Below are 22,211 nucleotides of genomic sequence, written 5' to 3'. Positions count from 1 at the left end.
CTTGATTCGGCAGTCACGTTAAGGTAATATCTATCCATTTTCAATTTAAATTTTACCCGGTAAATACCACTTTAAAAAAATCTACTGTGGCACATGTTTCGATGCATTCCGCGTCATTTTCAAAAACAGTGTTTGAAAATGATGCGGAATGCATCGAAAACGTACCACAATAGATTTTTAGAAGTAGCGGTATTTATCGAGTGAAATTTAAATAAAAAATGAAACATTTCATTATTGTTTAAATACAAAGGGGTCTATTTTATTTTTTATCATTTCGATTAAAACAAGCTTAGTTTGAGTCTAGTTTCTGTTAAACGAAGAAATCCAACAATTACCGCAAGGTGCATTTTCACACGATATGTATTAGAACGGGTATAAGAGTAAGTACTGTCGGTATTAAAATTTCAACAGCGCGTTTATATAGGATTTCCCGCCAGATGAAAGAGGGGTCGAAGATCTCGAGCACATGAGACTAGGCGTAAGTATCAGAAGAAAATGCTTTCATAAGGAAATATTAGAAAAAAGTAACCTCCAATTACATTCTTCGTTTTTTCTACCAACCTACAACTTACGTAGACGTCGAGTAGGTACCTATCATGAATGAAAACAAACGTGTTTTTTCTCTAACTTGATCAAGCGGTCATTTACACTTGTAAGTAATCATAACTACTTTTTCAACATTTTTTTTCTTGAGATATGTTTATTTTCTTATGTCTTCTGTGCGTGTGATATCAGATCCCCCTGACGTCGACTATCACTCGAGAGTAATTATCCTTGTCTTGAGCAGCTCTAAACAGCGCCTCGACGGTTCTGATCCCCGTCCAATCTCATATATTTCGGATATATTTGTCCAGGATATTTGTCTTCTGCCTGTACATATTATAGATATCTCAATAGAAACGATATTTTTTACGTAAGTAATATGGAAATATGAGCATCCCAGGGCTTGCGACCATTGCTGGCACTAGCTCGGCTGTCCAAACTCAGTAAGGGATATTTTTTTGTAGTACGTTTTTTTTTGCATTTTTGGACTAAGTAAATTCGACTTAGTCAAAAAATGCAAAAAAAAACGTTCTACAAAAAATGACCCTTATTGTGTTTTAAGTTTGGACAGCCGAGCTGGCTTGGGTGGTACGCATACGAACGTACGTAATACGCACGTTTTTCTGCACCATTCGCGCTAACCCGTTCAGTACGCGCATGAACAAAAATATCCGTTAATTGTAACTGCAGACAGTTGGTGGAATTTCATATTGAATTGTTGGGTAATATATCTCAAATTAAACATGGTTATTAGATTGAATTCTACTTTATTTACATATCGCTCACTCCTTTCAAGAACGTCATAAATCAAAAATTGTCGATTTTCAATTGAGCATGTTTTCGGAATGCCCAGAAAATGTACTATATCCCAGCAAAAGAGGCATATTTTCAACTTAATATTTACCTGCTACAGGGCAAAAAGTGTTGTTTTTGTATTTTGAAGAAAAGGTATTGTTTAATTATTTTTCAAATAAACAAAATATTTTTCAAATGGAGAAAAAACCTTCAGGTTTTACCTAAAAAGATCTGTTGCATATTAAAAAGTTCAATAAGTGGCTTGATATGTATTTTTAATACATTGTATTATATTTTTAAACTTTAAAAACGTTCTCGTGAATAATTAAGTTTTTTTATTTATGACGTTCTTGAACGGAGTGAGCGATATATGATATGTAAATAAAGTAGATACCATATCATATATGTAAATAAAGTAGAATCAATCAATTCAATCCAATAACCGTGTTTAATATTGGATGTATTAATTACCCAACAAAAATATCTGTCCCAAAAATATTTAATGCGTCGGTGGTAAACATCCGAACGAGACAGAGAGAGGGTGATGTGATAACGAGAAAGTTCCATCCTAAATGCACCTATTACGTAAAAATTCTGGCAGGTATGAATACCTATAACAAACATTTTTTTCATAATTTTGTAGAAAAATAATTATGATTTTTTCCTGTTTCTTGTAAAATAACCCGAGAGTAGGGTAGTTAAACGTCCATAATACATTATTTACCAAAACATTTTTTTAAATGAATAACCCGCAAAGCCTCTATTAGAGGCTTGTCTGCAGGTAGGATAGTAAGGATAGGGAAGGTAAATGTGAAAAATACATCACAAACACCCTGACCGATTGAAAATAAATCTTTCTTGAAATTATTTATTGTCGGCCACCTGCGTTTGACACTAACTATTTACCTTATTTTTACTTCATTTTTGAGCTGTCAGACACACGCGCTGTATGTATTAATTGTTATTCCGAGTGGAAAAACCCCGCGCTCGCGTCGATAAGGTGGTTGACACAGTGCCATCTTTTGAATTATTCAAATTGCGCCGTGTCGGTTACCCATGAAAAAACTCAATAATTTCTCTTAAAAAAATATCAAAACAAATACTGCTATTATAATTAATATTTATTTAATTAAATGAAACCATAAAATACCTGAAGCGCAAGACTGATGACCTTGCCTTCAAATAAATAACGATGAAGAAAATACTGCGTCGGCACGATGCATTGCCCTATGCACAATTGGGTGCATATAAGGTTTACAATTAAAATTAAGCGAATACTATTGACTAATATTTTACTCTTACATACTAAATTCTAATACCTACATGTTATTACTACAATATATTACACAAATCAATTTTTTGTTTTTGTTTTCTGTTCTAATGCTTGAATTCTGATTTTAGACATAAAAAAGACTTAAAACCCAATAGCAAATTGCATGTTATTTGTGGCACAGTAGTGAGTTCATTTTATAACAGTAAAAAGAAGAAAAAAAACATTTTTAACAAATTTTTAAGTTTGCGAAGCTAATGAAGCCTATTTTTACAGAAAAATAAGACTGGGAGAGTCTCAACAAGTGTTCTTGGTAATAATGGAGCCGACGGTTATAAAGAGTTGATTGAAACTATGCTTAAAAGCATTAAAATTATAGGCTGCAAAATGTTATATAAACTTTATATGCTACATTCTTACCTGGATCAATTGAAAGACAATATGGGAGCCAGAAGCAAGAAGAATGTTTTCTTGAAGAGTGTCAAGAAGATGTGATAGACTCGGAAAGACATCACCAAGGGTAGTACAATGAGAATATGATGAGAGATTACATTTGGGGTTTAATATGAGAAGACCCATATAAACATAAGAAAACTACTAGAAATATTCCATTTGAAATTACATTTTTGTTATTTTACATTTATATGCTCTTATTTATCATAATTCTTGAATTAGCAAGACTTTGATGTTCAGCATTGTTAACACGTTGTAGTCGGGCGCTTCGAACAATAGACTCTAGCCTATAGCGGGTGTTTTTCGCGATTAGCGCAAAAATATATCGCTTTCTTAAAATTGACCCAATTTCTAAATCAAATATTTTCGATTGAAATTTTCAAAGAAATCATATATGACATTTGATCATCAAAAATAAATTATAATCATAATTTTGAATTAAGTATTCCGTATTTCATAATTTTAGAAGCATTGTAAACTATAAAAAATAATCTTCCCTTCCGAGGTATCATTCCCTATACAATGCTAATATAATCAAATAATAACATACCAAACAGTAAAAAAAAAAAAGTGCGAGCGGTATAAAAAATAGTCCAATACGTGAAATGGCTGAAACTAAACTTGAGATTGAGATCGCATAAAAACTCTAGATTTCTAGGGATGCCTTTACAAGCGACACACTAGCCAATCTGGACAAGACATCTCAAATAACTCAACAGACTATTGCCTAGCACCCAGGTAGCAGAATACCCTTCAACGTGTTTTATTTCACGCTGATAACAAACCCGTATATTGCCGCTTCCCGCCGATAACCGACAGTCGGCAAAAACGGCATTTGCAGTGTCCCGCAGTTGACCGACAGTCCGCGAAAAACGGCAAATGCCGTGTGCCGCCGACAATGTGTTAATTGCAATTAAAAATAAATTTTCATTGTTGTTTTTGGTAATTTTTCTTGGAAATTTGCTTTAGTTTCTACAAAAGCAAACTTTGATGGGAATTTTTTTTTCCTTTATTTGTAACATAGGAGAAACCAAAATTTTACATGCGGAAGCCAGACCCAAAAATCGTGTCAACTGGTATTATTAATAATCAAATCGCAGGGAAAGTCGCACAACAAACCTCTAATTTTGAATGTTTTTGGCAATGTCTCTTCAAGATTAAGCAATTCGTTTCATTCGTTGCATAGTCCGGTCTCTAGGCTGCATACTCCTTACATAATCTTCTTGATGTCATCTGGTCCAAATAAATATTTATCAAGGGACTCGTATGTATTAACAGTGCACAACTTACGCAAGCTAGTGTGAGTACGAATATGCAACTCCGAATGCCCTAGCCATTGCAGCAATTCTATTTTCTCTCTTCTATATTATCTATTTTCTCCCACATTTTTTCGATTTAGCGGTAATGTTTTACATTCCAAGCAAGGGGCATCATTTTAAGTTGAATTCACACCATCTGCATTGCATCAAACATATTTAATTTTTTTCCGAGCATGTGGAGCGTGGAACTGATCACTTTGCCTTCGTAAAATCAGCAATCAAGTCAGCACTGTATCGATCTGATGCAGTGCCCTATGCACCATATCAGAGCAGAGCTTTCAGAGGACTCAATAACATTCTAGTTGGTGGGGGACCAACATCAGGACTATTAAATTTCTTTAATGAGGCGAATGTAGTTGGAATTAGGAGAAGAAGACCGAGGAAAACTTGACATGATCAGCTATGTCAAATACTTGAAAGCGGTCAGGCCAGGAGTAGAAATAATCGTCGGTTATGTATAAGAAGCGCATGAATGTGAAAGAGGTGAAGAATGTTTGCAAAGGCAGAGTAGTTTGGCTTTCTATTCTCCTCGTACAAATCCCTCGAGCACAAAATCTTAGACCAGTGGCTCCCAAAATTATTTTGCCTGTGGACCCTTATTATAGCAAAAATCTTATCACGAATAAAAGTAATTTACATAAATACAAATTTAACCTCGATGTATTAAATGGTAAATGGTGACAAATAAGATTTAAACAAAATATTTTGTTGTTTAAAGTATTTATTTAAAAATATATTATAGTGTAAAAATACAAACAAAAAAATACAGGTGAACCAGATGAGATGATTTGACTCTATGTATGTGAGTAGCATTCGTAAGTGTTGCCAAGCAGTATTTCTAGTCAGTTACATATTTTCATAGACTCATAACTGCACTAAATCTACTTAATAGGAAGAGAGAAAAAAATTCAACAGCGTCTGTTCATTGATCCATAATGCAGGGTATAAAATTGGTATCCATTTCTGTAACCAGAATTTGTGGTATCCTTGTTCAAACAATTGTTTCAGCTTCTAACGTATGAATAATTCGACAAGTTAGTCCTGTATTAGTGTGGATTCATCCGAGTTTGTGGATCTATTTGCAAAAGAATTCACCCCAATCGGTGAAAGCCAAGTGGAAAACATCTTCAAATCTTTGGCAGAGGTCAGTGAAGACTTCAGTGTTGAGAAGCAATCTCGTTTTTGGATTTTGAAAGATTTGGAAACTGAAGCATTCTTCTCTCCTTACATAATATTAGTATAGAAAAAGTTGAGAGGCAAACGATTTTATTCTCTTTTTAAATATGATAAAATTTCATTGTCAATCTTGTAGCATCATTTATATTCTATGGACTTAAATGTGTGAATTAAATAATGGCTTCTTTAAAAGAAGCATCATTTAAAACTAATTATGCCAACCATTATGTATGTCAATTTGTTTTTATTTTGCATATTTCTATCTCCTAATATTGGCAATTTAGCATCAAAAAACTAAAGCTGGAAAGAAATGTAAACTGAAAAAAGTAATGAATATCATTCCAATTGGGCAGCCAAAAAAGTAACAAGTATCCATTAGTTACATCTTTAATCTTTACTCAAAACGATATAAAGATAGCTACCCAGTAATTTATCGTTATTTATTTTAACTTTCATAATGATGAAAATGGGTTAAAAAAATATATAAGAAAATAAAAAAATACTTTATTTGAAAACATTCGTGGCCACTCGACGGTGTCTATGAACCGCCAAATAAATTTTTATGCGTCACAGACCTCCTTGGCGATCAAGTGGATACTTAGGGGTCTGTAAGAACTACATTGGGAACCACCGTCTTAGATAAATTAAAATGCAATAAGAAAATAAAACTTTGATATTTTAGTGTCTAAAACAGGAGTAGGAAACTCATGGCCTTAAGGCCACATCCCGCCTATTCGCTATTCCGATACAGCCTTTTGACTTATGCCTTTTTTTTCAATAAATCTGCGAATATATTTACACATCAAAATTCAGTTTCCATATCGCTCACTCTTTTCAAGAACGTCATAAATCAAAAAACTTGATTTTTCAGGAGAACGTTTTTAAAGTCCAAAAATATAATACAATGTATTAAAAATAAATATCAAGCCACTTATTGAACTTTTTACAGTGTAACAAATCTTTTTAGGCAAAACCTGAAGGTTTTTCTCTCCATTTGAAAAATATTTAGTATTTTAAAAAAATAATTAAACAATACCTTTTCTTCAAAATGCAAAAACAACACTTTCTGCCCTGTAGCGGGTGAATATTAAGATAAAAATATGCCTCTTTTGCTGGGATATAGTACATTTTCTGGTCATTCCGAAAACATGCTCAACTGAAAATTGACGATTTTAGATTTATGACGTTCTTGAAAGGAGTGAGCGATGTGTTCTCAAAACCCGAAAAGCAGTAGTGAGGAATGTTTTACAAACACTGCCTTATTTTGAATCAGATGAATGTGGCCTTTAGAAACGAAAAGGTTCACCACCCGTCTTTTAAAACAAAGGTTACCGTGGCATTTGTTGTTTTGATGCTAGTGATTTTTTAATCAATTGGGATAATTTCTTAATAAAATGAAATTCAGAAAATAGCTATAATTCCTCATCATACTTAAACATTGAGAATACGTATAAGAAACGCCTGTTAGGTTTTTCTTTTCACTACCATGTGACGCCGAGACATTGAGAGAATCCTCAAATTTCTCTGTCTAAGTCTTTTGGTTTTACCTGAATCTATATCAGTTTTCTCGTGGGATTTTTCTTCAGCAATTTCTATATCTGGCTCACTATCTTCTTCTTGTTGCGTTTTCTTCGGAGAAGCCGCTTTCGTATTTGAGCATTTACTATTTCTTTTGACAACTTCCAATTTAGAAGACAATGGCAAACATTTATTTATTTTACTGTTATTAATATCTATATCCAAAAATATATCTGTAGGAAATGTTTCCTTCGTTATATCATTATACTTTTTTGTTATTTCATCTAAAAATATAGGTTCTCCACATTTAGTATATTTTAGGTTTTTATCCGGGCTGGCTATGAATTCCATATTTATTTTATTTTTTCTATAGGGTTTAATAGCTTGCTTTTTCATATTTGTTTTACTCGGAGAGAGAAATAATTCAACGAGTGAAGAATTTTCTCTATTGCATAAATATGGTATATTATCATCAAGGCGCTTCTTTTCACGAGGTAATGGATCTGCTTTATCATTGTTATCAGAGTCACTCGATATTTCAGAGTCATGTGCCGGTACTGGAGCATTTACTTCTTTTAAAACATTTGCATTTTTGCTAGAACCGCCTATATCTGTATGTGGTATATTTAATAAAATGGAATTAACATTATTGATATCAGACTCACTTGTAGATCTTTCATCGCTATGTTGAATCCCCGAAATAACCATTTTTCCAACATCTTCCGGATTATTGCTAGAACTGCCCGTATCAGTCTGTGATATATTTAATAAAATGGAATCAACATTGTTGATATCAGACACGCTTGTTGACATTTTGTCGCTGTGTTCCGTTCCTTGACTGATATTTTCTTTGACAACATCTTCCAGATTATTGATAGAACAGCTTGTTTCTGTTGGTAATATTTTTAATGAAACGGAATCATTTATATCAGAACCATTGACATTACCAAATGACAATATAATATTAGACACATCAATCCCTTTATTTACTTCGAAGATTTCTTCATTTATTTTAGCTTGCTCTTCAGGCGGAAGTGATGGTACAGATGAAATAATATAATCCCCAAATGGATATATGCATTTTACGGAACTACACAAATATACACTTTCCGAAAAGTTTATATTAAAAGGGAGAATTTTAGATTTTATTCCACTGTTAGCACAAAGCGGACAATATGACGGAGGTGGATCCATTGCCTAAAATAAAACAAAAACGAGGAACATTATTTTTTGATTAACACATAAGCATATAATATTCATTCGAACTTTGAGAAAGTTTTTCATTAATTTTAGAGCGTTCGTATTAAATCACGAAGGACTCACAACTATAATTAGAAAGGCAGTGCACAAGAATCAGCGATAAAAGTATTTTAAAAACATTAACAAATGTTGTAAATATATTAGTAAAAAGCTTTTACTTTCACAGTCCATTGACTTAATTTAAGTTACAATGAAGAAATAGAAGCCCAAGTTAGCGATTTTAATGTCAATCAAAGATTAACTAATTTGTATAATGCCAATTCAGGAAAATGAGCAGCTCCTAAATTTGACATTAATTTGACACTTCAAATTACATAGAAAAATAAGTATATTAGCGACAAACGAAATAAAGATGTGCCCAAAGATTACTAACTAAATTACTAACCATCCCACCCTTCTTGGAAGCGGTAGGCAGAGAGAATAGAACGCCATACAGCCCTGTTTTTGCAAACATTCTTTGTCTCTTACACATTCATGCATCTCTTCTCATACATACCTGACCCGGCCGCTTTTAAGTATCTGACATACCTGATTGTGGCAAGTTTTCTTCGGTCTTCCTCTGCCTAAAGATTATTTAGTAGAAAATGTGTCAACGATTTTTTTTTAAAATTACATATCCAAGTGAGATCTAGGTACAGCTTAAAACTACAACATCACTTATCATGCTCTAACTTTGTGGGTAAATAAAAAAATATTCAACGTCATTTTCATTAAATATTCAAAATCGTACTCTCTGTTACTCTTTTTTTCACAGAAACAAACTTTGTATTTATTTCATTAATTTTTTTTTTAAATATATTTAAATAGTGTCTATCAATGACTAATATTGTTTTCTTAATACATTTAAAAAAAAACATCCAAAGAACCCCCTTAAAGCCCATGCCTAAGTATTAGTTGTTTTACTTCTTATGTTCAAAGTTAACATAATGTCTTATTCTATTAAAAAAAAATAAGCGATGTACCCATGATGATATTTTATAATCTCTTACGGGAATAATTATGGCTAGCTGCCTCTGAGTGGACATTTTATCTGTTGGCGTTATGGTATATTACAGCTTTGCAAGGATATTCTGGATCTTCCAGAATTTTTTTTTGTTTGAAAAACAGCATATTTTCTTTGTAAATAGATATTTGGGACATAAATTGAACATGTTTAAATTTTTAACTAGAAATATTAGAGCTCCCATTTTTTTAATTCTAAAATACGTCCTTAAGGGATATATCATAAGAACTATTCCTGCTCCATTTTCATCACCATGAAGTAATAAAAACCTTCACCATAAGCCTTTACTTACGTCATTTGCATATTGTTAAAAATATTCCACTCTATATCCACGAATCTGTAGCGTAAGATTGATCAGTTTGCCTTTATATTATAAATATCACATTAACATTGCGTTGATTCGATGCAATGCCATATGTACCACTTAAATATGAATAGAGGCGAGAAGAAAAAAATAGTTGCCTGGTGTTCGGATTTTTTAATACGATTTTTATCCATGACTTCTTGTCTAAATATTGTCTTTGAATTTACTAACACATAGAAAAGAAAAATATCGTTTGTGCATGTATGGTTTATCATATTGTAATTTTATATGTATTTTAAATTTTAATTATATTGTTGATCTTTGATCGCTGTGGTGCCGGTTTTATATCGTACTAACTGATATTATTTATTTATTTCAAAAGGCGCAACCAACAGCGCTTCTTCCATTTGCACTTGCAAGTCATTCCTTGCGGTACGTGATTTGATAATATAATTCTTCTAAAAATGGTAGCGAAAGCGGTTTGCGTTCTGAAGGGAGACGTCACCGGCACAATATTCTTCGAACAGGAGGCAAGTTAAACTTTATTACGCAATTTATCTTTTTCGTTTTGAAAAGTTTTCACATATTAAATACACATTTCACTCCGAATATTAAAAAGGCAATTTTTACTGTTAAACAATTTTTGTATTTAAATGCGGGTAGTTTGGATTTTTAAAATGTAATGATTATTACACAAACCTTTTGTCACATAACAATATAAATATATCTAGATTTGTAATAACTTAAGATAATAATTACCTATTGTAGAATCTGTCTTTCAACAACCAGTTTTCAAGGTTAACGGCATATATAAGTTATCAAACTTGTCACTTTTTGATATCAATGTCAATGTAATGTCTCCTTTATTTTATGCATTTTATTACAAATACTGATAAACCTCCTCTTGCCATCCATGCGTTTCGTCAATATCATTTATTAATTCAATTTAAACTTTTCCTTTATATGTATTTTTACGCGGTTAATAATCAATGTTTTCTTATCACTCATGTTTTTTTAAAATATGTATTTCAGAGTGCCGATAAGCCGGTAGTGGTAACAGGAGAGGTCGAAGGGTTAACCAAGGTATATTTGAGTTGAATATTATTATTATTTATCTTCTAAAACCATTTTTTTTATTAAAAGAGAAATATTTGTGTCTTATTATTTATTTACAAAAATACTTCGATTTCATACTATTTCTATGAGCCTAAGCCGCTCATTATTAGAAATAGGTGTCAAGTTGTGGTAGGTGCGTTCGAACTGAGAAACTCTGACTCAAGAGTCCGCGACACTAACCACGGGACCACAATCCGACATATCTTTAAATATATATATTACAAATATTAGTGCCAAAGGAGTATCAATGTGTTGTTGCTTAAAATTCAAGAACTCATTTTTTTTTTTTTAAATATAATTTACAGTGACGAAACCTCTCGAAGTTTTCACACCTGTAATACCAATATTTGCAATACCACAATTCAAATTGACTAAAATTTTCACATTACTTTATCATGCAAATGACTTTTTTTCTTCTTCATAATGTTAGTTAATATTTTGTTAAACCTTTCGCTACCAGGAATTTTGAGGTTACTATGCTAGAAATACCGCGATTTAAACATAAATAATTCAAAAGTAAAATATGTTCAATAGTTTATATATACTCTGTGCAATTCTTGAAATAAATCTGTTTTTAAATTTCATCTCTGGCACGACGAAAATATCTCTCGCAGTTTAGTTAACTAAATCCTGATCGCTTAATGTCCTCTTCCTTTTTACATCGTGCGCATCAAAAAACTACCCGACCTAATTGACGACATAGAAATAGAGTAGGGGTGTGAGTAATCCACAAATATATATATTTTAATTTAGCTATGCAATATATGTATGATATTTGTATCAATTTATTGTGTATTGTACCTTGACACATAAAAATGTTTCTATTTGAATAATATCACAGTTTTACACAACTTATTTTTCGCAGAAACAAAATTGGTTTGATGTATTTTGTTTTTCTTATTTCTCTTTAAGTATTTTTGTAATAAGACAACTAATTAAGGTTATAAATGCTCATTTAATTCTAAATATGTAACAATGTATGAAATGTTTTTTTACTATTATTTTTTTTACGGTTTTTATTGTAGCTGTAGATCAATAAACATGACACAACCTAATATGCATACATATTTGGTTTATACACTTAACCTTGATTTTTGCCATACTGTTTACTGTGAGGTGTCCACATCAAATATTGAGAAAAAATATATACATGCATATATTTTATGTAAAGAAAAAGAAACACTGATGTAGTCTGGGTCACAAGTACTAAATCACCAAGATATTAAAGCAATGTCTTTTTGGTAACACAAGTTGTGCATACTTATTTATTGTTTTTTTCTAAAAAAGTTAAATTACTGTCATTTTTGCATAGTAACCCTAAGTTAAATATTTTTCAGGGTGACCATGGATTCCATATTCACGAGTTTGGGGACAACACAAACGGGTGCACCTCGGCTGGGCCTCACTTCAACCCATTCAAGAAATCTCATGGGGGTCCGGATGCCAGCGAACGCCACGCTGGAGACCTTGGCAACATAGTGGCCTGTGCGGACAAAGGCGTGACCAAAGTTAACATTAAGGACTCTCAAATATCTCTTCAGGTAATACTGTTGCTAATGAAAAGTATTTTGTATTTAGAATAATTATTAATTGGATTAACTAAGTGATTTGAAGAAAGTAATATGTATATGCTTTTTGATGTAATAAGTTTTCTGTGAAAATCACTTCACCAGAACAAACAATTATGGAGTATATTCCACTCCTAAATATAGGACTGTTCATCATATCTCAAAGGTTTAATGATCATGTAAGTACTGTGTTGATCCAATGTTTTTTTTTAATAAGGATTTAATCTTACAGCTCATTTTTACAATACGTATTATAATCATTCTCATATTATGTATTAAATAAATAATATTATGGCCGTTAAAATATTGTTTCGTATTGATTATAGATTATTATGTAGTATTTATTGTGTTAATGTAAATCAATAAATAAATTTGATTTTATTTTTTTTAATTTAATAAAATTCGATGACTCAATAAAAGAATGAATGGATTACTCATATAATTAGATTTGTCCATTCAATACTCGTAATATTCATGACTTTGACCTTTGTAGTAAAGGTAAGTCTAGACAATGGGCGTTTAGTTACTATCCAGTCATTTTTTTAACCTGTAATCTGGTAAAAAACAAATAATTATGTTTCTTTTTATTAAAGATAAATTAAAAAAAATTCTCATATCGCCTGGCAGTCATGGGAGGTTGTAATGATTTTTTTTTGTCAGTATTACTCCCTTTCATAGTCGTTGCTTTTCACTATAAAAAGTAAATGGTGGATTGCTTGAATCTTGTTTGTATGGTGCTAAATACTAGCCAAAATTTTGCCCTTTTTAATCAATATTTTTCATTACAGGGAGACTTGAGCATCGTCGGGCGTACTCTGGTAGTACACGCTGATCCTGATGACTTGGGCTTGGGTGGGCATGAACTCAGCAAGACAACTGGTAATGCCGGGGCACGTATTGCCTGCGGAGTTATTGGATTCCGTCAACAATAAAAACCTTACCGCCATTTATAACCCTGACGGCATATTGTCATCAAATCCATTAGTCATTGCCTGCTGCTTTTCTTAAATTTAAAATTTAAGAAAATTAAATTTATTTGCATGCATATTTGTTTTAAAATTTGGCACAGCCAAATTTGTACTACGGTTATTTCCCTGATGGTTTTGGCATTTTATTATTGTTTTACATCCTACATTTATTTTAACTGAGAATATAAAATATTTTACAAAAACTGTTTTGTTATTTTTCAAAAATCAAAGATTTTGAGTACCATTTCCTCAAGTAATTAGACTTAATTGTAGCTGCTGAGGAAACAAAAAAAGGAGAACAAATTGCAATGTTGTTTGACAACATTATTTTCATAATAGATACAGTTAAACCCCATTTGTACAACCTCGAATATATGCTATTCTTGCTTTGTTAACTTGGAAACCCTGCTGCCTGACACATTTTTATTTATTTAAAGTAATGACCCGCAAAGCCTCTGTATTTAGAGGGTTGTCTCCAGGTAGGACAGGAAGGATAGGGAAGGTAAATGTGAAAAATACATCACAAACACCCAGACCAATTGAAAATAAATCTTTCTTGAATTTACTTTGCAGTTGGTGGAAATTGAACCAGCGACGCCAGTTTCTTGCTGTGATGTGTTGTACGTAATGTTGTGCTTATTATCTACGACCCTACAATCAATAAATTTAAGATTGTTTTGTTTTTGTTTTTTAAGCTCATAATTATTCAAAGTAGGCCGGACTAAATCCTAACCTGTGGGGTGGTTTTTAAAAGTTTAAAATTATCCTAAAATATTTTATCACGCAATAAAATTATTTTTAAATATCAAAAGGTAAAACTTAACCCAATTTAATCACTCGTTACCCTGTAGTGATAAAACTAAAAGATGATAAAATTTCTGTTTTTTTTTAATTCAACACAAAAAGGGGATTTCATACAAAGTTAGTAGTGTTTAATAAAAAGATGAACTGGGCTGTTGACATTTAAGGTCCTGCAGTATTGGGGTTAAAATACTCCAATAAAGAACACATTATGGTTACAAAGTGCAAGGAATCCAAAAATTAATAGCTGGGTATTTAAGGGTAAAAACATGCCATAGTATGTTTTTTGTTGTAATTTGCATTGATGAAATTTAAAAATTCCTTTTTGGAAATTTAGTAAAAAACATAAAATAAAAAAAAATAAAGTAACTAAACACGGGACTATAAAAAAACACAAATTGTTAGTATTTTTTTAATATATTTATTTACAATTCCAATTGTATAGAATACACCTATACCACAAGCAATAAATAAAAACAAATAAATTATTATTTATTGACTTGGCGTTTAATTTGTAGAACTCCATTTTAATTTATGTATTTATTTTAAATCAAACAGATTTTTTGAGTCTACTAAGTTGTATTTTATTAACAAAAAACACATAAAAAATTATATTGTGACAATTGTTTCGCCTTGTTAGGGCATTATCAAACGAATGTTTGATAATGCCCTAACAAGGCGAAACAATTGTCACAATATAATTTTTTATGTGTTTTTTGTTAATAAAATACAACTTAGTAGACTCAAAAAATCTGTGTTTGATTTAAAATAAATACATAAAACAAATAAATTAACTTGATTGAGAGGTGCCGCCATAAAACCATAATATTGTAGTGAAAAATCGTAATATTTAATGAAAAAAAGTGGTATAAATTAACTAATGAAACATATAAAAAGGAAATTCCTTCCTTGTAATTTCATTGAAAATTGATTGAAAATTATATTTAGTGCAAAAATCGTAATATTAAAAATAAATAAAGTGGTATAAATTAACTAAAAAATATTAAAAAAATTAAAACATAAGAGAAATTTGATTTTTAGGTAACACTTGATATTAATTATAATTTTTGTATAACGGAATAATAATATCAAATAAGCTAACACCATACACACGAAAAGCACTTTGGCAATTGATAGGTACAATAACCACACATGTGGTCATCATATAAATAATTACAAAAATATCACTTGTATAGATGGGTAATTTAAGCAGATTTTAACATTACTGAAGGGTTAAACAACTTAATATTTTTAATAATAATGCCAATTAATATTGTTATTTCTCGCTTCTGGTGAAGGAAGGTACATATCGCTCACTCCTTTCAACAACGTCATATATCAAAAATTGACAATTTTCAGTTGTACATGTTTTCGGAATGCCCAGAAAATGAACTATATCCCAGCAAAAGTGGCATATTAAAAATAAAAAAATTAAATATTTTTCAAAAGGAGAAATAACCTTCAGGTTTTACCTAAAAAGATCTGTTGCACAGTAAAAAGTTCAAAAAGCAGCTTGATATTTATTTTCAATACATTTTATTATATTCTTAAACTTTAAAAACGATCTGAAAAATCAAGTTTTTTTATATATGAGTGAGCGATATGTCGTTTATAAACCACAGTTCAACACAACAGCCAATTTGCCCTTTGGTCAAGATAACAGTAAAATGTTTACTTTATCCAGTTGACTCGGGCAAGGAGTTAGTGTTGAATTGATGAGTCCGAATGCTGCTCGGGCAAATCGTATTCCCACTTGGTGGTATTGATTTGCCCGAGCCAAATATATTAATGTATTTGTTTTTATTGACTAACCCGAGCAGTGTTCGGGTAGTCCTGTTTCGAGTTATTTAATTTAAAAATATGAAACAATGTCCGAAAAATAAATTAATAGTTCAACAGTGTTTTAGGCCATTGTTTTGTCCATGACTTTCACCTTCGAACCAACTACAATGATATAGCACACACAAAAAATGCATTCTACACCAAATATTCAGACTTTCGGTCCTTCCGATTCAATGTCGTAAATATGACACTGTAACAAGCTTTTCTAATATTGTATTAGTAAAACAATCACACAGCCATTAAAAAATACATATATTTAAATGCGATAATTAGGAAAATTAGGAGCCAGCCCTTATAAAAAAATGCTATGTACATGTACATAGTCAATAACAACACAATAATGAAATGAACATTCACACAAGATGTCAGTTTAATGGATAAAATATATCTTAATAGTTTTGCCTGTATTGTGGAGGATTTCTAGTTTTCGTATAGTCAATAGCTGGAACAAATTGTTGCGGTCCGTATTGACGAGGTTGTGAGCTCCCTCGCCAAAGCATCGCTAACAGAATATAAAAACCGCCAATTGTTTTAGTAATAAGATCTAAAAATCCCAACATCATGGGGGTACTAGCCCTCATGAAAATGTTCAATTCTCTAAAAAGTTTGATACTAAAGTCCCCCGTGATAAAAATTAACTGGAATAACCCAGTCACCAAAGTAGTAAAAAGTATAAGGATAAATTTGATAATCCCAATTATAGTATTGATATTTATATTGCTAATACAGTATTTAACATTGTACTGAAGCGATTTAACAATTCCATCTAGGGTGATGTTTATATCTTCTGGAAATGTATTCTTTGGAGTCTTATACTTCACACCTGGGAATGAGCGTAAACTTTTGAGGTGAAAGACCAATTCATTGTCAGTGAAGTTAGTCGATGTTATCTGGAACCAATGACATCCGAGTGGAACATCATTAAGTGTCACCCACATACTCGGCACTGGGTGTGTAGAATACGAGGTAAACATGTCGGTCGAAAGGGATCTACATCCTTCACTGGCGAATGATAGATCATCCGCTAATTCTGTCTCCTCTGGGGATAGCCACACAATATCGCGGTAGCCTCGTTGCTCGTCTACTAGCCGACGTTCCACATAATGGCCACAAAATGCACGTTTTTTAAATAATCTTTCAATGTTTCTACGTTGAGTTGCGAAATCCGACATGGTTTTGTTTGCTCTTACTTTGGTAACATCAAAGGAAACGTATACCAAATAAGAAGAAATGATTTACCACTGAAAAAAATGCAGCTTGATAATTAACTCGTAATTACGGTATTTGATTTGATATTTAAACGTACGCAGTCTACTGCAAAGACTAACTAATTTGTATGTCTCCAGCTTAGGTGACTCAAAATTCAAAGATATATCGTAATTTTGACGTATCAGTACATAGATTAATTCACGATTACGTACTAAAATCACAGTCGTAACCATAGACATTGATCAAATATGGGCTATTAAGCACCGTTTAGAAAAACAGTGAATATTGGACGATTGCCGTGGTATACAAATTAGACATGCGCCTAAAAAAATCTCAAATTAATGACCATGTGTGCTGTAAATGCACATCCACTAAACACACGGCTGTTGCTGAATCTGAACTAGGGTTTATTTTTGTTACCTATTAAGCTAGAGGGGAGTTTTTTCAAACTTTCTTTTGCAATGAAACACCTCACAAATTTAAAACTCCTAATTTTAATGGACCACACAGTTCTGTTTTTAAAGTGGGTAATTTCTGTTACTTACTATAAATTTCTTGTCTCTTGGTCAAGCGCTCCATACATAAGTTACCCCGTAGTTAAAAATAATTTTTACAGGACATTTGCATCTTCACATTTTGCATAAAAAAATATTTATTTATATATTTTAAAAGGATTTTATAATGCTGTATTTAATTTCAAATGATTTATGAAAATAACTTCTATCATATTCATGTAATTTTTACTTTACCCCTAAACACTGCGCGAGCTCTTGTTGCGCAACTGTCGCTGTCCATCTGAACGAGGCCTTTAAGCTTACCATAGAACACAGAATCTGTAATAAAATAAGAAGAAGAGGAAACCGCAGAACTAAATTTATAAATTATAAATTGTACATACACATGGTGCTTCTTGATTTAAGATTATCGCAGTTTAAGAATTTATCATATTTATTTACTGTCAGTTCGGCTGGAAATCGTTAAAATACCAATCTGTTTGTATTTTTTATTTAATAAATAATGGCCAACGAAGTTCCAGAAGCGTCTAGCAAGGAGGAAGTGAAGTCCTATGCCGGTATACCGCAGGCTGATTTTATTGTAAGATCGATGCTCTACGTACTATTTGAAACAAGTGTACCCGATGTTCCACTTATTAAACTACTCATTTCCCACCTAAAGCTCATTAGTGATCAGTTAAAATGATACGTATGATGGCATTCTCATTCTTGTACTCCCACCTAATTTTCATTGACCCATTAATGCTTGACGATACATTATAGCGTTAAAGTTGCATGTGAACATTATTTCCTTCTCGTAGACTGAGCATTTGATTATTGTTTGCAGGAAGATGTGGACGCTTTTATGGTTCTTCCGGACAATGGTGACGGTGTCGACAAAGTCCTTAAAAGATTGGATGAGCAACACAGCAAGTACAAATTTATGGAGTATAACCTTCTCTCCAAGAGAAGAAGACTGCAGCAGCAAATTCCGGATCTCGCAAGGTCTTTGGACATGATCAAATTACTGAAACAACAAAAGGAAGATCTCCACACCCAATTTTTACTCAATGAACAGGTGTTTGTTAAGGTAATTCACCTATAAAAGAAATTAAAATGTACAAAAGTATTAAATCAATCTTTATAATGAAGAGTTACTGCACCTTAACCTTTTAAGTGTCAAAAGGTATTAGTAAGGCTGTTACCTACCGGGAACATTAAAAAGTAAAACCTAACAAAATCAGGATATTATTAAGACCAAATATGTGCACTGTGTGGTTTTCAATGTATACATATATATTCCATATTTTGAATAATTGAAATTGCTAGCGCTTGACACAGGCTAGAAACAAGCTCAAAGCGCTTGATCGATATTCCTGAAATTATCCGGAGCATTGGTCTGTATGTTCCCGATAGTTACCTAAGACGTTGGCCAGCGTCGGCATAGATTGTTTCACATTCCTATACACAGGACCAACCTGCCGATGGTTATGCCTGTAGGAAGGGCTACCGCTATGTTGAACAATATCTCATTGGATATTGATGTGTTCCATGTGTCTGAATGAGTTTTCCGAAGCGGGATTCTTCTACACCTTTAGCAATAGTATTCTAATTCTAATTGTAAATCAAATAAATAAATTGAAATTAAATAAAGTGAAATTGAAATTACACGATAACTTTGTATGGCCAGCCTGGTAAGCACGGCATTGGAGAGCGCATAATCGTGCTTAAGGCAGAAAACTGGTCAAAACAATATATGCAAGAGCGGATTTTTTATGTTATAATTTTTTCATTTCTACTCTTTTGTCCTACTCAAACCACAAATCCAAAAATTAAAATTTTATGATATATTGTGAAAAATAGATTTAATCAAATTCCAAATTACATTTTTCACTATTTCATAGAATGACAAGGAAACATATTATGAATATTAGCACTTATCACTATAATAACTGTTTGCATGAGTTTATGGCGCTTTAATTTTTTTTCTATTTGCAGGCCACAGTCCCTCCAACAGAAACTGTTTGCCTTTGGCTCGGTGCTAATGTGATGTTGGAATATTCATTGGATGACGCAGAGAAATTATTAGAAACAAATATGAGTAATGCCAATAGAAACTTGGGCTATGTTGAACACGACCTTGATTATCTCAGGTAATCCATATTTATAAACCCTTAAGGTGGAGACTGACCGGAGCATTTCATCGTAACATAACGTTATGTTACGACAAAATACTCCAGTCTCCGCCTTTAATGATCCTTTTGCGATCTGGGCATATGTATTTTTGTAACTAAAAACTATTTTAGAAAAAGTGGCTAATACGGTACTGACCTAAGACACATCGGCACTCTTAACCCTTTGTACTTCATTGTCACCGTCACGGCGACATAGAAAACATTCTAAAAACTCGATGGCGCCGCAGCGGCGACATTAACAATAGGTATACATTCATCAAGAAAATCACTGAAATGGTGGCGTATACTATTTTTTTTGTGGATGTAACTCAAACATTGTAAATAAATTTATTCGACAAAAATGACAATGAAAAATCATTATGCCATTTGAAAATTATAAAAATTTTAGTAGATCAATTAGTGGGTGAGTACATAAATCCTCGAAGTAGAACGGGTAGAAATATTTTCCCGTCTGTAGTGTGAAGAGACAATTTCATTTACTAACATCTGGGTTTGTTTTCTACCTATAATTACATTAAAATGGTCATATCTGAGTTGTTTTATCACTCGTACTATTTGTCAGGCTAGGCTGCTTTCATCACATGAAGATCTGGAAACAAAAGCTAGTTTATACTGATTATTCAAAATATTTCTTGTTGTTTGGAAGATATTGCTTCTTTCTTATTATCATCCCCCTAAAGCATTTATTCATTTTTAACGCAAATTATTTTTAGACCTTGGTATTTTCACATTGCATGTTTTTGAGTGATAATATATATTTTTTCAGAGATCAATTTACGACGACTGAAGTGAACATGGCCAGAGTGTACAATTGGGATGTGACTAAAAGGCAAGCTTCTAAAGCCAAAGTAGCCGTGTAAATTAACTCAAATACTTTTAACACTTACTCCTGAACCAGCTATTGGAAATTCATTAATCGTGCACACCTGTTGTCCAATAAAATTAAATTACTAAACTCGGTATTCAATCTGTGTGTCCACTTTTTCATTTGAAATGTTCAATTATTATGTCAGGTATAGCTTAATTTGGTTGAAATGAAACGCATAATTTATACTTTCAAACATTAGATAGCTAGAAATTTTGTATACTGCAATACATATACATACATATATCTTGTGTACATGGATGATGTTGAACAAATTGTCAGTTCTGTGATATCTCATTCACATGTAAATTTGGAAATCTGAAAACTTATTTAAACTTATAAAAATAATTTTGATTTTAGCCCAGTGCTTATAATAATTATTATTATTTCAAAAATAGCATGTCTTTTTTTTATACAATTTTACAAATATTATTGAACTAATAATGATATATGTATGTACAAAAATCGAACAAAATATACCTACATTGAAAATTCAATATGTATTTCGCGAATCGTTTCCAGCTTATTTTATTTTCAAAAGCGAGAGACACAAGATATACATTTACATTATTTCGCAATTTTCCAAGATTGATGGGTGAAAGAATTATCTTGGTTAGTCAAAAAACATTGAGTTTCGTAAATATCTATGACAAAAAAAAATCTGGCCCATGTTTACACCCTTAAGTGGTGCATAATTCGCCACATCATATTGGTGCATTGATAAGTTGATTGTAGTAATATGAAGGCAGGGTGATTTTGATTTATTTGCAAATCAATTCTTCTATCATTTACACAAGTGGTTCCATACTGGTTACAGCTAATCTGCTCGATTTGTTGATAAAAAAAACTCCATTCTTTGGTATATCCCTTCTGTAAACCTTACCTCAACAGTCCCTATGATTACCCTAATTACGCTGGGACCCTTTACTTATGCTGAAAATGTTTCTGTGGTCCCAAATTTTTGAAGTATGAGAAAGTGCGTAAGCGATTCAACATACATACCATTTAACCTTCAAGAATTTTTTTGTTTTTTAACTATCACAAAGCTTGTAATATTGAAGTCCACAAGAGATCAAATATAAACGAGCCGGATACCTCTTGTTATATTTGTTTATGATGTGCGTGTGTATTTTTTTCTTCATAAATATTAAAAGTATGGTGTGTACTTTATTTAACCTTTGATGGTATTAAATACATATTTCTAAAATATAGCACCATAAAATTTCTAACCACATATTTCCTTAAATATATATTTCAATCATGTTTGTTTTTGTTGTTAAATATCATTGGAAAAGTAAATTTTCCATCATTTAAAACATGTTTGTTGAAAAATTGCTTTTAAATATTTATTTTGTTGAGAAAAAATAAATCTAAAATTTGCATTAAAAAATGGTAAAAAAACTTCTTTGTCCAACACAAAAGAAGTTATTTATTTAATTTCAGATAATATTTGCGGTGGCTGATTCACACATTGCTTTTTTATATACTATGTAATAAATAATATTAACAAAA

At 31.8% G+C, this 22,211-nt stretch overlaps 2 protein-coding genes and 1 long non-coding RNA gene across 3 annotated transcripts; 2 read left to right on the top strand and 1 right to left on the bottom strand.

The window, feature by feature from the left end:
• Positions 1–5,083: 5,083 nt before the first annotated feature.
• On the bottom strand, positions 5,084–8,652 carry LOC148307117 (uncharacterized). Its single transcript, XR_015837902.1, has 2 exons — positions 8,493–8,652; positions 5,084–8,271 (listed from the first exon to the last, which is right to left on the bottom strand). It is a non-coding gene; the product is annotated as an uncharacterized LOC148307117 (long non-coding RNA).
• A 1,222-nt stretch (positions 8,653–9,874) lies between these two features.
• On the top strand, positions 9,875–13,531 carry LOC148307116 (superoxide dismutase [Cu-Zn]-like). The gene is made up of 4 exons (XM_088263913.1): positions 9,875–10,171; positions 10,674–10,724; positions 12,095–12,298; positions 13,114–13,531. Exons 1-4 carry the CDS (start codon positions 10,106–10,108, stop codon positions 13,255–13,257), a joined length of 465 nt encoding a protein of 154 aa, XP_088120039.1. The 5' UTR covers positions 9,875–10,105; the 3' UTR covers positions 13,258–13,531.
• A 4,478-nt stretch (positions 13,532–18,009) lies between these two features.
• On the top strand, positions 18,010–22,211 carry LOC148307115 (prefoldin subunit 3-like). Its single transcript, XM_088263919.1, has 4 exons — positions 18,010–18,240; positions 18,487–18,729; positions 19,638–19,792; positions 20,601–22,211. The coding sequence occupies exons 1-4, from the start codon at positions 18,163–18,165 to the stop codon at positions 20,692–20,694; spliced, it is 570 nt and encodes a 189-aa protein (XP_088120045.1). The 5' UTR covers positions 18,010–18,162; the 3' UTR covers positions 20,695–22,211.

The sequence above is a fragment of the Brachycentrus maculatus genome, unplaced genomic scaffold, assembly GCF_059751285.1.
Source record: "Brachycentrus maculatus isolate JH-2025_06_01 unplaced genomic scaffold, ASM5975128v1 h1tg000208l, whole genome shotgun sequence".
NCBI classification, from domain to species: domain Eukaryota; kingdom Metazoa; phylum Arthropoda; class Insecta; order Trichoptera; family Brachycentridae; genus Brachycentrus; species Brachycentrus maculatus.
The sequence above is the reverse complement of the archived record's forward strand: the minus strand, read 5'-3'. Positions and strand labels throughout refer to the sequence as shown.